Genomic DNA, 13,395 nt, shown 5'->3' with positions numbered 1-13,395 from the left:
ATACATATTTACAGACTATATACTTATGGAAATACATATATGTATATTGCACATAAATATTAATGCGTTTAAGTAATTTCACATACACGTACGTATTATTTTACATTAGGGTGGGTGAAAAAAAAATTAAATATTAATATTTTTTTTCCTTTGGTACTCCGAAAATATTGTTTCAAATGGCGATTAAATTTTTAGAATTTTTTTATGTCCCCCCTAATACATATACACACCCGAAAAGTCGGTTTATACACGTACATACATTTCTTATGCCCAACAATTTTTTGTTTTGTTTGTATTTTGGTCCGCCAAATGTTTCAAATCACTTGGCTGCTATTCTTGCTCGCCATTGTCCTCGCCACTTCGCTGCCAGTAGTCACCTTGGTCTATCACCGCTATTCGGGTGTGGGCGTTGGTTTTGTTTTTTTTTTATTCGCTAATTTAGCCGAAAATAAAAGCATTATGGATTGTGAGTAAGTGTGAGTGCGTAAAGTGATTGAGCATGCGGCTGACTAACTAAGTAAAGAGCTGCCAGGCTGCCCAGAAGTCCAAATTTTCTCAAGTACTCGCGTACATCGGTACTTGCTGACATGTCTTTAAACATCCCTCTCGACATATAAACGGCCAGCTGTGGCTGTGAAAGCTCCAATGGGGGGTGTCCAATGAACTTACCACTAACAACTACAAGTGCATACATACTCATACACATATAGGTCAGTAAATAAATAATGATTGCAATTATTTAGAACTCTTCAGCCATAAACTTGGGTGCGCCTTTAATGCCGCTGGGGGTTGAAAAAATACTGTTATACATATACATACATTGATATGTTCTATATTTTTAGGTGTGTATTCTTTTGCGTGTATATACATATTTGTATGTGAATATTTTGGAAATACTCGTGCATTCGTTTGGGATCTTCAAAGTTCTATTTTCATTTTATGTTTGTTTTGCTATTTTGCCACTTTTTCGCATTTGTAAACATACACACACATACATCTCACCTCATATGAGGTGAGCACACGCACATACAGGCAAATATATTTACTGTCTAAGATGATCTCATGCCGTTGTTCGGCTGCTTAAATATTCAAACTTGATTTTTGCTTACAAAATTTATTTCTAAAGCTAGTAATGAAATGTATTTGTTCGAAAATAATTTTAAACTTCAAGCCGAAAGTAACGTCTATTTAAAAGGCATAATATTGAATTTTCAAAGTCTCAAATGAGCATATTGTTTTAGATTTTTCTTTAGATATTTTTAAATTTCATTTTTGAACTCTCACAAAGCAAAGTCGAAGCTGAGGAAAAATATGCTCTGTGTCTAATTTTTGTTCAGTTCAGTTCAGCTAATATCGCTTCATCCAAATTGCAAAGCAAGCAACTTTTCGACATTTCTGTTTAATTCGGGGCGAGACTAAGATATTTATTTTTAATGCAACTTTCTCCATTTCGTGAAAAAAAAAGTTTTACTAATTCTTATAACGCTATTAACAATAACAATATTATCTAAAGAGGTAAACGTACAGAAAGCCGGCAGTAAATCGCAAACTTTGTTTGTTTTTTATTATTATTTCAATTTCTTTCGTTTCTGTTATCAAAATCTCAATTACTTGCTGTTAACAGTCGTATTTTGGTTTTACAAGCTGAAACTGTCGTATTATCAATAAAAAAAAAAATAACAAATTTCACTCTGAATTTCCACTATTTTGTGCAAAAACAGCAGTTTCACTTTTTTCCAGTAATTTACTGAAATGCATTACTATTTGTATGAGAATGTGATAAACAATCACTCATACGCCCTGTAACTGTGTATAAATGTAATGAACCGTTGCTCTACGCATAATTTTTTTAGGATTTTTGCTTGCTGCAGCTGTATTGACTCATTTCAAGTATGTGCATATATATATGAGTATAATTCGTTTGTTGGTGCTATTTACTTAACATTGTTTAGCCGACTCCAACGCAAAAATGACTAATGGCAACAAATGGTGTTTAACGTGTTTTTATTTGCATTTCACTCGAATAAATAAACATTATTTTTGTAGAATTGTTACTAAAGTATTTTGGACGACTTGGGAATCACATATGTACATATACATACATAAATACTGTTATATATGTATATGAAGTAAATGTCAGCTACATATTTGTAAGCCAAAAGCAAAAATATATGTGAAGTTAGCTCTGAATCTACTCCATATAACAGTATAAATACTATATATTGTTTCTCAAAGCATGAATAAAATCAGCATATATTTATTTAGCTACCGAATGTATGTACTTCAAATCTTCAATTAACAACGAAAGTAATGTGAAAAACTGCGGGGAAGGCACATTTTTCTCACCTGTCATAACCTCACTTGTACCACCATAAAACTGGCGTCGGAACGGTATTCAAATTGTTGATGAAAAAAAGGCTAATTTTCCTCATTAAATTACCATATGCGCCCAAAAAATAAGGTGACATTTGAATTTAAACTGCGCGCGTCGAAGGATTTGGAGATTTTTTTTTTAGGTTGGTAGTACTGTCAGTCACATTTATGTCAAATTTCATGTTAAAATATTCATTAGTGTTTGAGATACGTGTCGTTTTGTGAGCTGCTAAAAGTGAGTTTTTCGTTTTTTGCGATGTYGAAATTTGTTGAGCAAAGAATTTGCATTAAATGACCATTTCGCCAAAAACTCAACCCATATCGTTCCGCATCCACCGTATTCTCCTGATCTGGCGCCGTGTGACTTCCGGCTGTTCCGCAGCGAAGACGAAACTGAAGGCCATCCCGGAAAGTGACTAAAACCAGTGTTTCGAAGATTGGAAAATCCGTCAGCCATTACGAAGGCATTTCTGGTGACCCTTCGGAAAAAAATGCGCCGCGTTGGCAGGATAACTCTTTACAGGATAATCTAAAGTGAAAAAATACGTGTTTTAGTTAAAACCTTAGCGTAGGACTCGAATGAAGGAATAAAAAACTGAAAATTACATTTTTGGCAGACATTTTTACAAAAAATCAGGCGACATTTTTTTTAATAGTTGCAAAAACACAGTTTCAAACAAAAAAACGAACCATATTCGTCTGTATGTTTGTATTTATTTATACGCAACAGTATTTATGTATATTATGAGATATCGATTTGAAATTTTGCAAACGTCATTTTCTCTTCAAGAAGCTGATCATTTGTCGGAACAGCCGATATCGGACCACTATATCATATAGCCGCCATACAAACTGAACGATCGAATCAAGTTCTTGTATGGAAAACATTCACATATGACAAGATATATTAACGAAATTGGGTATGAGTTATTGCTTATAGAAATAATGTAATATCAGWAGAAATTGTTCAGATCGGCTCACTATAGCATATAGCTGCCATACAAGCCGAACGATCGGAATCAAGGGCTTGTGTGGAAAAATTTCGCATTGGACGTCGTATCGTCACGAAATTTGGCATGGATTACTGCTTAAGGTAACAATATAATCGCCAAAAAAATTGTTCAGGACGGATTACTATAGCATATAGCTTCCATACAAACTGAACACATAGTTACTAACAGAAATGCACCTGTGAAGGGTATTTAGCTTCGGTGCAACCGAAGTTAACGTGTTTTCTTGTTTTTTTTTTGTTCTGAGAGCAAGCTGTTTTTTATAATTTAGATTTTTTTTAATAACTGATAAAAAAAAATGCAAACGCTTAAGTTCTTGTGGAAAAAAATCAAATTCCAAATGATATCTTTTTCAAACATATGTGTTAGAGTTATCGACGTTTAATCAGTTGATAAAAAGAGACTTCTTCAGTAGAAAGTGTTATTTATCAAGTAATGGATACACACAATTATTTATAAATATTTTCAAAAAATACAAAAATATAATTTACTGAGCGGCGAACAATGAGCAATGCCAAAGAGTTGTATACATTTATTGTTTTGATTTGCCATTATGAATGCATCACTTGTTAACGGCACTTCTGCCGCACCCAAGTCGCGTACGGCCTAGATGCCGACAGAGCAAGCATTCCCGGCGCATTTTTTAATAATGAACTAATATACATATATGTACATATGTATACAAATACATATGTATGTATGGGCATTGGTATAGTTATATAATTATAAATTCCAGTGTGTGACTGCACTTTCGCTTTCATTGGCTTGACATAAGCGGCGCTTTGAACATGCACGTCGTATATGTAGTTATGTCATGAACATCATACAAAAGTGTCATATTATTTATGAGCTACAGAGATGATATTTTATAAAGTTAAAATGTTCACCCTTTTTGAACTTGTTTCTTTTGAAATAATTTCATTTACATACATGCATGAATCTTATATGAGTTTCTCTCATTATTGAGAGCATGTTTTGAGCAAAGTGCATTTGTAATTAATAGAAACCGGAAATGATGTATATACATATATGGTATGCAGAGATACAGCCTCACAACTTATAAAAAAAAAACAACGCAACGTTTGTATTATGGCAAATTTATAAGTTTTTCGTCGTTTCACACATCAAATCAAATCGATTTCAAAATTCCATTAATTGGATTTCTTCTGATTTTATTTACATTTTAACATTTATAACAATAAGTTTAAACCATATACATATCGTCGCCTAAAATGGAAAATAACGTATCATTAAAAAATTCGAAATTGAGTATCCTATGGATTACGATTCACTACTTCAAATTCCATACATAATATTACATATATCCAACATTTTCAGGTTCTACGCTTATATATGAACCAGTTTTAACCAATATTAAAATTTTTTTCACTCTTGCACTCTTGTTCCACTTTATTTCGTGTTTCATTCACGCCAATCTAAATTTCCGAAAATTTTGTTAGGCTATTTTGCATTTTAGGGGACGATATGCACATTTGAACTTGTAAACTTTTTTTGTTCGAAAATGCTGCGTGTGGATGGAAATTGAAATTGCCCAACCTTGCACCTGAGCTGCTCAAGCGTGTTTTTCATGTTTTCAATTGCAATGAAATCAGGAAACTCAAATACCAAGCGTACGAATGCAACATCTTACATGTATACATATGTACATATGTATGTATGTATGTCCATATTTATGTACATATGTATATATGGAAGTGATGGAACGATTACACAGGGGCGTCACAAATGAATAAATTTCTTCGATGAAGCGTTACCAAAATGCCTAAAATTTATTTTTATACGCAGGCAACATGCTGCATAAAGTATAATCGATTTTTGGGGATAGACAGAGATTTAATTGATGAAAATATTGAAAAAGTGTAGCATATGATTCTTGAAGATCGTCAGTGTTGGAGAGATGGCAAAAGAGCTTGACTCGATCCGATAAAACTAATTTTTTTCAAAAAAAGAGTACCGTAAATAGGTCTCTTTGGACGTGTTTGTTGGTGCGAATTCCAATCCTAAATTAATGGAGTGTATTATAATTGCCGATGAGAATCAGCAATCTTCGAAATGGAACTCGTTTTCAGTCGGTCGAAGAGATAAAACAAAATTCGCTGAAGAAGCTGAAGGCCATCATGTGCTTAAGAAAAGTGGAATATTTACAATTTTCGACACAAATGGTAATATATCCATTATGAAAAAAAAACCTTGAAGTAATATAAATAATTATATACAAATATATAAAAAATATAATTGTATTAAGAAAAAATATTATATTCTCTAAAACATAAAATTTACCAGTATTTAAATACAAACATACATATATAATATAGTAACACATATTTTTGTGTCTGACGTCTGTAAGAAACATAACTCACCCATTTGTCCTTGTCTCCTCACAATTGAACTCATTTGTGTAAATATGCCTAAGATATAAACTTCAGACACATACACTCTTTATTAMAAAAATACATGTATGTATGTATGTATAATTTTTGTAATAAAAAGTATGATCGGTTGTTTAAAGTCGCTGTTATTCGTACATATGTACATATTTACACTTCATGAAAAAAGCATACAAAATTGAAGGCAGAAAAATTCGTGGCATTCCATCGATGAGATCATTTTTTGCGATTACCTCATAACCCGAATTAAAAGCGTATTTAATGCTTCAACATACTCGTATCTACATTCTTGTATATAAGCTCACACTTACATATTATACATACATACAATGTGTTTGTTTACTTGAATTTACAATGAAACATGAAACAGGAGTCAGAACTTGTTTGTGTGAAGTATGATGCCGTGAAATCAAAATAAATATTAAATTGGGTATAACAAGAAATACGTGAAAGCACTCACGATTTCGACGCAGACCGTTTTTTGGAGCTGAGGTACCATATTCTGAAGAATGTCTGAATATTTTATATTTGATTTTTTTGATTTTTTTTTTGGAAAATTTTAATTTTTGTAGACAATTCGCGCAGAACATTTTTTATATGCTTATATTTACACAAACAAACGTGCATATTTTTATATGTATAGTATCTCTTCATTGATCTTCTTAAAAACGTTTTATTGATGCCTCGTTGAAACGTCGCCATCTGCTCAATGTTCCATATTTTTAGTGTTTACAGAACCAATTAATCAATACATCCATGGGTAATGAGTGCAGATAATTTATATACAGAAAAATTCGAATAAACCAGTTTTTAATATAATTCTTTCATTCCGTTAAAACACATGTTCGTATATATTTATGTAGGTGCTCTTATATAGTATATTCATATTGTTCTCAAGATGTTTATAAATTTCGAATTTCAAGGAATTGCAATTTTTAAATAACGCTTTGATGAGTTAAACAAACAGCAGACGAAACTCTATATTCCAAAACGAAACAAAATACATTTTAAATCATTTTTTTTTTTATTTCAAAATTTCGGAAGGCAAACTTCCGTCAAAGTTAGCCTATGTGTACATCTGATCAAATTTGACCCGGACCAAAAAAAAAATTAGATTTTCACGTATTATAATACTAATCTTTTTTAACGCCTTCCTGAGCCAATACAGGCATGCCAACGTTTTATACAATGTTCACTTGAGCCTCGGCTGCGATGCGATGCGAAAATTTTAATTTTTTTTGGTTTCGGCCTATTTTTGGAGCGTCTTTCGTTAAATTCTTGCACAGCGTCGACGTCATATTTATAAACTCACGTTTTTTAAGGGGTCTTCGGATAAAAAAAACAGCAGTTTTTCTACAATTTTTTCCCCATATAAAAGATAAAACATTTTATTAGAATCTTTTATTGTTACAAAGATGCACTAAAAAATTCTGAAATTTTTAGAAAAAAATATTTTGAACTCGGCCATTGTGATACCATTTCCGGCGACCCCTCTCGAAAACACAATTTCGAGAAAGACGGCGCACTTATCCTGATAGTCTCGAGCGCACAAGTTCTCAAGACTGTATTTCCATCTATTTTTTGCAACCCATATAACAACTTAAACCAATCCAGATGCGTTTGATGAATGTGTGGTACTGAGCTATGTTGCCATCTCTTTTGCGAATTGTTTTTTGCACCTGATCTGAAGATCCTTTGGTATGAGTTAAGCATTGATGCTTGTTATGTTGTGTTTGCGATTTCTACAACTTTTTGCTCATAGCAAGAACGATTACATACATTCTATTATTATTGGGCTCATAGTATAAATTCGATATTCTATCTTTGAAGTGGTGATTTCGATTGCTTAAAATATAAACTATAGAACGTATAGTAAGCTTAAACAGCTTAGGGCTGTTTTCTCAATGACTGATTAGTAGCCATTTTCCCAATGTCCATCTGTCAGTTAAGTTCTGGTTAAAACAAAGTTTATTTACGGAATGAATGGTTGGTTAAGCTAACCAGAACTTAACTGACAGGTGACTGCTAACCAGATATTGAGAAAACGGTCCTTAATGGTTTCCACACAAAAATTTTAGATTATATGTGTATAATTGGACGTAGAAAGTATAACAGAGAACTGTCAAAATCAGCTTTTTATTTCTATTTAGTTAAAAATAAAAAAAAAATCGTATAAATATTAAGGAAATAAGAAGTTTTTTAAGAAAAAATAATTGGAGATCCATGATATCTAAAAAAAAATCATCAACTCCCAGATTCAAAATTTAGCTTAGATTCAAGGGGGCATTTTCGAAAAATGCAGTGCAATCTAATAATTTCACGATTTCATTATCGTTTTCATACTTCTATATTTTAAGAATTTCAATAAAATTGTCAATGACACATTCAGAACCAGAAATAAACTAACAATTCATCATTTCTGACTGCGCTGGAAGTATATGTATATATGTATATGTCTGTATGTTCGACACTTTTAATTAGTGCTCTTATCAGAGGGCACATTTCCGCAAGTCCCGCTATCAACAAAGAAATTCTTTATACATCAACAGACAGAGATAAGAATCGGTATAATTGTATGAATATATATGTATACAATATATGCATATGAGTACACCCTTTTAGCTATTTCACATACATATGTGCATATAGGTAAATACCTAAATACTGCTGTCGACAATGCCGAGACAATAATGAATCAATCTTTTTAATGGAAATCAGATTTTCTCACTTATCAATATTTATGAACGACGTTGTTACTCATATGTATGTACATGCAGTTCCCGTATATGGCTGTGTCTATTCTCCCACTCATTTATATACATAAATGCAAATGTTGTTAGCTTTGAGCCAAGCGCCTATTGTCCCACTCAATGTTCCGCAAACCCGACGCGATCGCGAGTAATAGTATATACAAACATACATATGTATATGTAGGTGTGTATGTAGGTATGTGCACACTATAAACCATTTGTTATGCAGTTATCAGCGAGAAACAACCGGCGAGTTTTACAAATGCCGGTTTCTCTGTAGACTTATAAAAAACCATTTTGCCAACACAATCTTATACTTATATATATACAAACTTGCTTACAATAATTGATATAAAAACAATTATATACGAACAAATGTACATGTACATACATATGTACTTAGTCTCATTGCAGCACATAAATGTGTGTATAACAAGTGAAAACGAGGTCAGTGGTGACGAATTGTTCTCATTCATGACAATTTTAGGTCAGGGCCTCCACGAATGTAAGAATTTCTTCTTGCTCCAGTTTTGTAAAGCCAGTATGACATATGTATGTACATATGTACACCACAAATGATGTCATGCTGTAAATTAAAAAAGTTGTGCTCCTTATCGTGCGAAGACCGCGGCCTATGAGTTATTTCGGAAGGTTTTTTAAGGATATCGAAGGGTACAAACATTTCTTATGGTCAGACTGAAGAATAGAATTGTTTGATTCAGAATACAACCTCAAACCTCAAACTTAATTTCCTTTTCTCCCCAAAAGGCTGTTCATTTGTCGGAGCCGCCGATATTGGCCCACTAGGCACAATTTTGAAGGAAGCATAAATAGATTGCTCCAACACCCAAGAGGGTTACACAATGAGAAATTAGCTGCCCTCTRCAACATAAAATTTAAAAGTTGAAAAGAAAAATTAGATAAAAATAATGAGAAGTTTCATTAAATTTTGTGTGCGGAATTAAATTTCCGGTGGCGAAACATTCACAATGTTGCAAAAAGTCTTCGGTGGTAATTGTTTGTCAGGAGCAACTGTTTTTGATTGGTACCAGTTATTCAAAGAGGGTCGAGAAGGTCCAGGACAGCCATCAACATCAACTGATGATCAACACGTCAATAAAATAAAGAAATCGATGCTTGAGAATCGACAATTAACAGTCAGAGATCATACTGGCATCGATTGAATTTCGGCAAGACCAGGGAAAACATTTCGAAAGATTATTTGGGCCTAAGAAAAGTGAAAGCACATTCGGTTCCAAAATTACTAAATTTTTTCGAAAAATAGCATCGTGTAAAGGTCTTTGAAACAATCCTTTCTGACAACTAGGAGGTCATGAAATGAATTTTTATTGGCGATGAGTCTTGAATCTATGTTTATGAAACGGAAACAGACGATAAGATCGGCCGAATGACTTTAATAAGTGTTTCGAAGATTGGAAAAAATCTTGGCACAAGTGTATTGGGGTCAAAAGAGATTACTGAGAGAGGGATGACCTAGATTTCGAAGAATAAATTAAGAATTTTAAAATTATGAACAAAGTCTTACTATTTTTTGCCCGTAAGTAGAACATTACTATGGTAAATTTATTCAGAAAATTCACACTTCTGTCATGTAATTTTTGTAAACAAAATGCTGCAATGACGTTAAAATTGTCATTGCACTACGCACACATGCAAACAAACGCAAGCTTCGTGGGTGAGACGGAAATTGTCAGAATCAATTAAACACATTAGTATTTTCGCATTAACACTTAGTATTTGTTTTTATTATATGTGTAGGCGTCTATATCGCACACATATATATATAAGTATGTATGTATATATGCCTACATTTCCCATGCCACTTGTAAACTATTATTGCATTGCCGATGAGTCCTTCATGCGATCATTGCACGTTTTGATTGCAAAAGACAAGTCTAGGTCAAATTTTATTTTTAGAATTATTACTTATTTTGAAAAAATTGCATTTATAGTCGCTTTTTGGTGTAAGTGAAGGCTTGGGGTACTCATTTTTGCTCAGTGCCATGCTTGCCATTCTATTCCTTATCGGTTATTTGATTATGCCAGTTTTTGTGAGTTATACCAGTTGTATGTTCGATTCGTTATTCAACAAAATTTTGCGATTTTTTCCAAATTTTAGATAATTTATTGAACGTTCTCAGCTAGAAGCTTAGATTTTGTATTTATACCATATAATATATTTATCCCGAAATATTGAAAATGAAATATTTCATTTCGAAAATTCGACCTAATTTCAATATTTGTATAGAATATCGTTAGTCAACGCTGTGAATACATTTCGAGATACAAAACCAAAGCACGATTACCAGTAAATATGTATTTGTGCTGATTTAAAAATATGCACAAATTGTTTAAAAAGTAAATAATACACATACAGCTAATAAATTTAAGACTTGGACAGAACCATAAACTATTTCGAATTATAGGAAAATTTGTTATGACAAAGGTCGCGTTTCCTTGGTTGAATATGCCTAAACGAAAGGAGTTTTCAATAGAGACGCTACAAAGTAGACCGATAGGGATAGCAAATGACGCCATATTTTATTCCAGCTCTTTTGCCATTTCTCTTTAGTAAGGTTTGCCATTTCAACATGGAAAGATATACGATCTAGCAACGAGTCGAAATTATCAAAATTTACTGCCGAAATTCGGAGTCAGTAGCATCTCTGTGACGTCATTATGGCGAATTTTGCGAAAAAAATCCGTGGTGGTCATGCAAAAGAAATCGAGCTCCATACATAATGGCAACGAATGTATTTTCACAGGAATAAAGAATTTCATTTATATTCCAAACCATTTTTGAAACCCGTTATAACCTCTGATTTTTTTTCGTTTAATATTATTTTACTTACAAAACTCACTGAACCATTCGGCGATTCAGCGCTTCAAGATATTTCGGGTACTGTAATTTTCTCTTCCGCTCTCTCTCTCTCTCACTCTCTACTCAAAAATTCACACTTTTATTTTTTTAAAGAACTTGTTTTAAAACTGTAAGCCTAAAAAACTAAGGACAATTGCTGCTGAAGACAGGATTTATATAGGAATTTGCGAAAAACTAAAAGTTATATAATTTTCTATTCTTTGTATTTAAACACTATTTAATAATTTTAATTTTTTGTATGTGTATTTTCAGCTATAAAACGATTCCTGTATCTTTTCAACACCACTAAAGCATTTACAGAAAACCGCAAAGATGTCTCACTCAGTGACAATCACCAGAACGACCACCAGCACGACAAATACGTCCTATATTGTACTTAATACAGGATACTTGAAGTCATTCACGGGTCTATTAAAATTATTCGAAATGGTAACTTTGAATTAACCTATAGAGGATATAAAAATGTAAAACATACATACAGTTGAACTTCCATAACTCGACTTCAGTAACTCGAAGTTCTCCAGAACACGAGCTCATTGCAATAGAAGTTAAATTTCAAATAAATTTCCGTCCATAACTCGAATTTTTTTTGTGGATTATGGTGTTTCAAGTTAGGGAGGTTCAACTGTATTACTAAACTTTACTTTGTAAATATTGAAAATCAATTTAACTTACGATTTTTCCTTCCACACAGCTGCTCGGCATTGCCACAGTCGGCATCTTCGGCTATTACTGGAACGGAACTGCCAGTTCGGCTGAAATCTTCTTCTTCCTTATGGTCACGACATTCCTGATCGGAACATTTTGCCTTCTACTATCCTGTTTAACGTCGCTCAGCACAGGCGGCATCATATCGAAGACCATTTATGTAAGTTGCACGCACTGGCATGAGTTCGAAATATATGTAAACGGCTTTTTAACGGAATTTTTCTCCACGAATAGGAACTTATCTATCACAGCGTAGCTGGCATTTTGCTGTTGGCCGCTTCATTGAATCTCGTCATCGTGTTGAACGACAGATACTACCGACACGGCAAGCAATACAACGCCTACATGGCGGCCGGTATTATGGGACTTGTGAACACGGTGCTCTACTTCATTAGCGCATTCTTGGCTCACCGATCATATCGCGGCATCTAAAGTTGCTCGATCAATTGAAGTCACCGAATTAGCATCGTTTGGTTTTACTCTTTGTGTGGCGCGTTTTCGAGGGTGTTCATTACTGGAATTCGTCTTTTTTTACTACGATTAATTAAGTTATAATAAATATATAAGTTTTATTTAAATATATAGGAAGCACACAGCGGAATCTACATACATACTTATTTAAAATTGTGTGAGCATTTTTTCAGTCATAGTTTGCAAAAGTCCGAAAATGCAGCAAGATAAAGAATTTAATACAAAAGCAAACCAAAAATACTTACTAAAAATTGTATAAGTACTTTCATCATTTTTTATAAATACTCGACTATTATAAACGTGTTTTGCTATGTATATATACATACATATACATATATATAAAATTTTAACAAATATAAATATTTTGTGTGGAATGTATTTTTATGTAAAATTTTAAATAAAAACACGTGAAATTTTTTTTTTTACTTTTTCCATGGCCGAATGGGTCCAATAATTAATTTACAGTCGACAGATTTCTGAAGTGTACGCAATGTTTTGCTAGAAATGGTAAGTTTACTCAGAGTAAGCCCTAATATATCCAGCATATGTCCTGAAATGGGAGCATGTCCTTCGTGATCTGATCCCGGTGAAACATCTCATTTCTTGGGCAACGCGTTAAATGACTTCTCCAACAATAGGCTTAGTTTTCCTCCAAATAACGTTTAAACAAGAGCTGCTGCAAGACCAAAAGCCCTCGATATCGATGCCTTATATTTCATGAGACTTTCAAATATATCGTGTGTGCATCCTGGCAAAGTCGATCAGCCTCATTT

General features: G+C 33.1%; 1 protein-coding gene across 1 annotated transcript in view; it reads left to right on the top strand.

Moving 5' to 3' along the window:
- LOC108971031 overlaps window positions 1–13,002 on the top strand; it is a 13,547-nt gene extending 545 nt beyond the window's left edge. Inside the window, exons 2-4 of the mRNA XM_018936799.1 lie at window positions 11,696–11,872; window positions 12,138–12,311; window positions 12,386–13,002. Of these exons, the coding sequence (XP_018792344.1) occupies window positions 11,756–11,872; window positions 12,138–12,311; window positions 12,386–12,583 (489 nt within the window). The 5' untranslated portion in view covers window positions 11,696–11,755 and the 3' untranslated portion in view covers window positions 12,584–13,002. The remainder of the gene's footprint in view (window positions 1–11,695; window positions 11,873–12,137; window positions 12,312–12,385) is intronic.
- Window positions 13,003–13,395: the final 393 nt, after the last annotated feature.

This window comes from Bactrocera latifrons, unplaced genomic scaffold (assembly GCF_001853355.1).
Source record: "Bactrocera latifrons isolate USDA-ARS-PBARC rearing strain unplaced genomic scaffold, ASM185335v1 scaffold_32, whole genome shotgun sequence".
In the NCBI taxonomy this organism is placed as follows: domain Eukaryota; kingdom Metazoa; phylum Arthropoda; class Insecta; order Diptera; family Tephritidae; genus Bactrocera; species Bactrocera latifrons.
The sequence above is the reverse complement of the archived record's forward strand: the minus strand, read 5'-3'. Positions and strand labels throughout refer to the sequence as shown.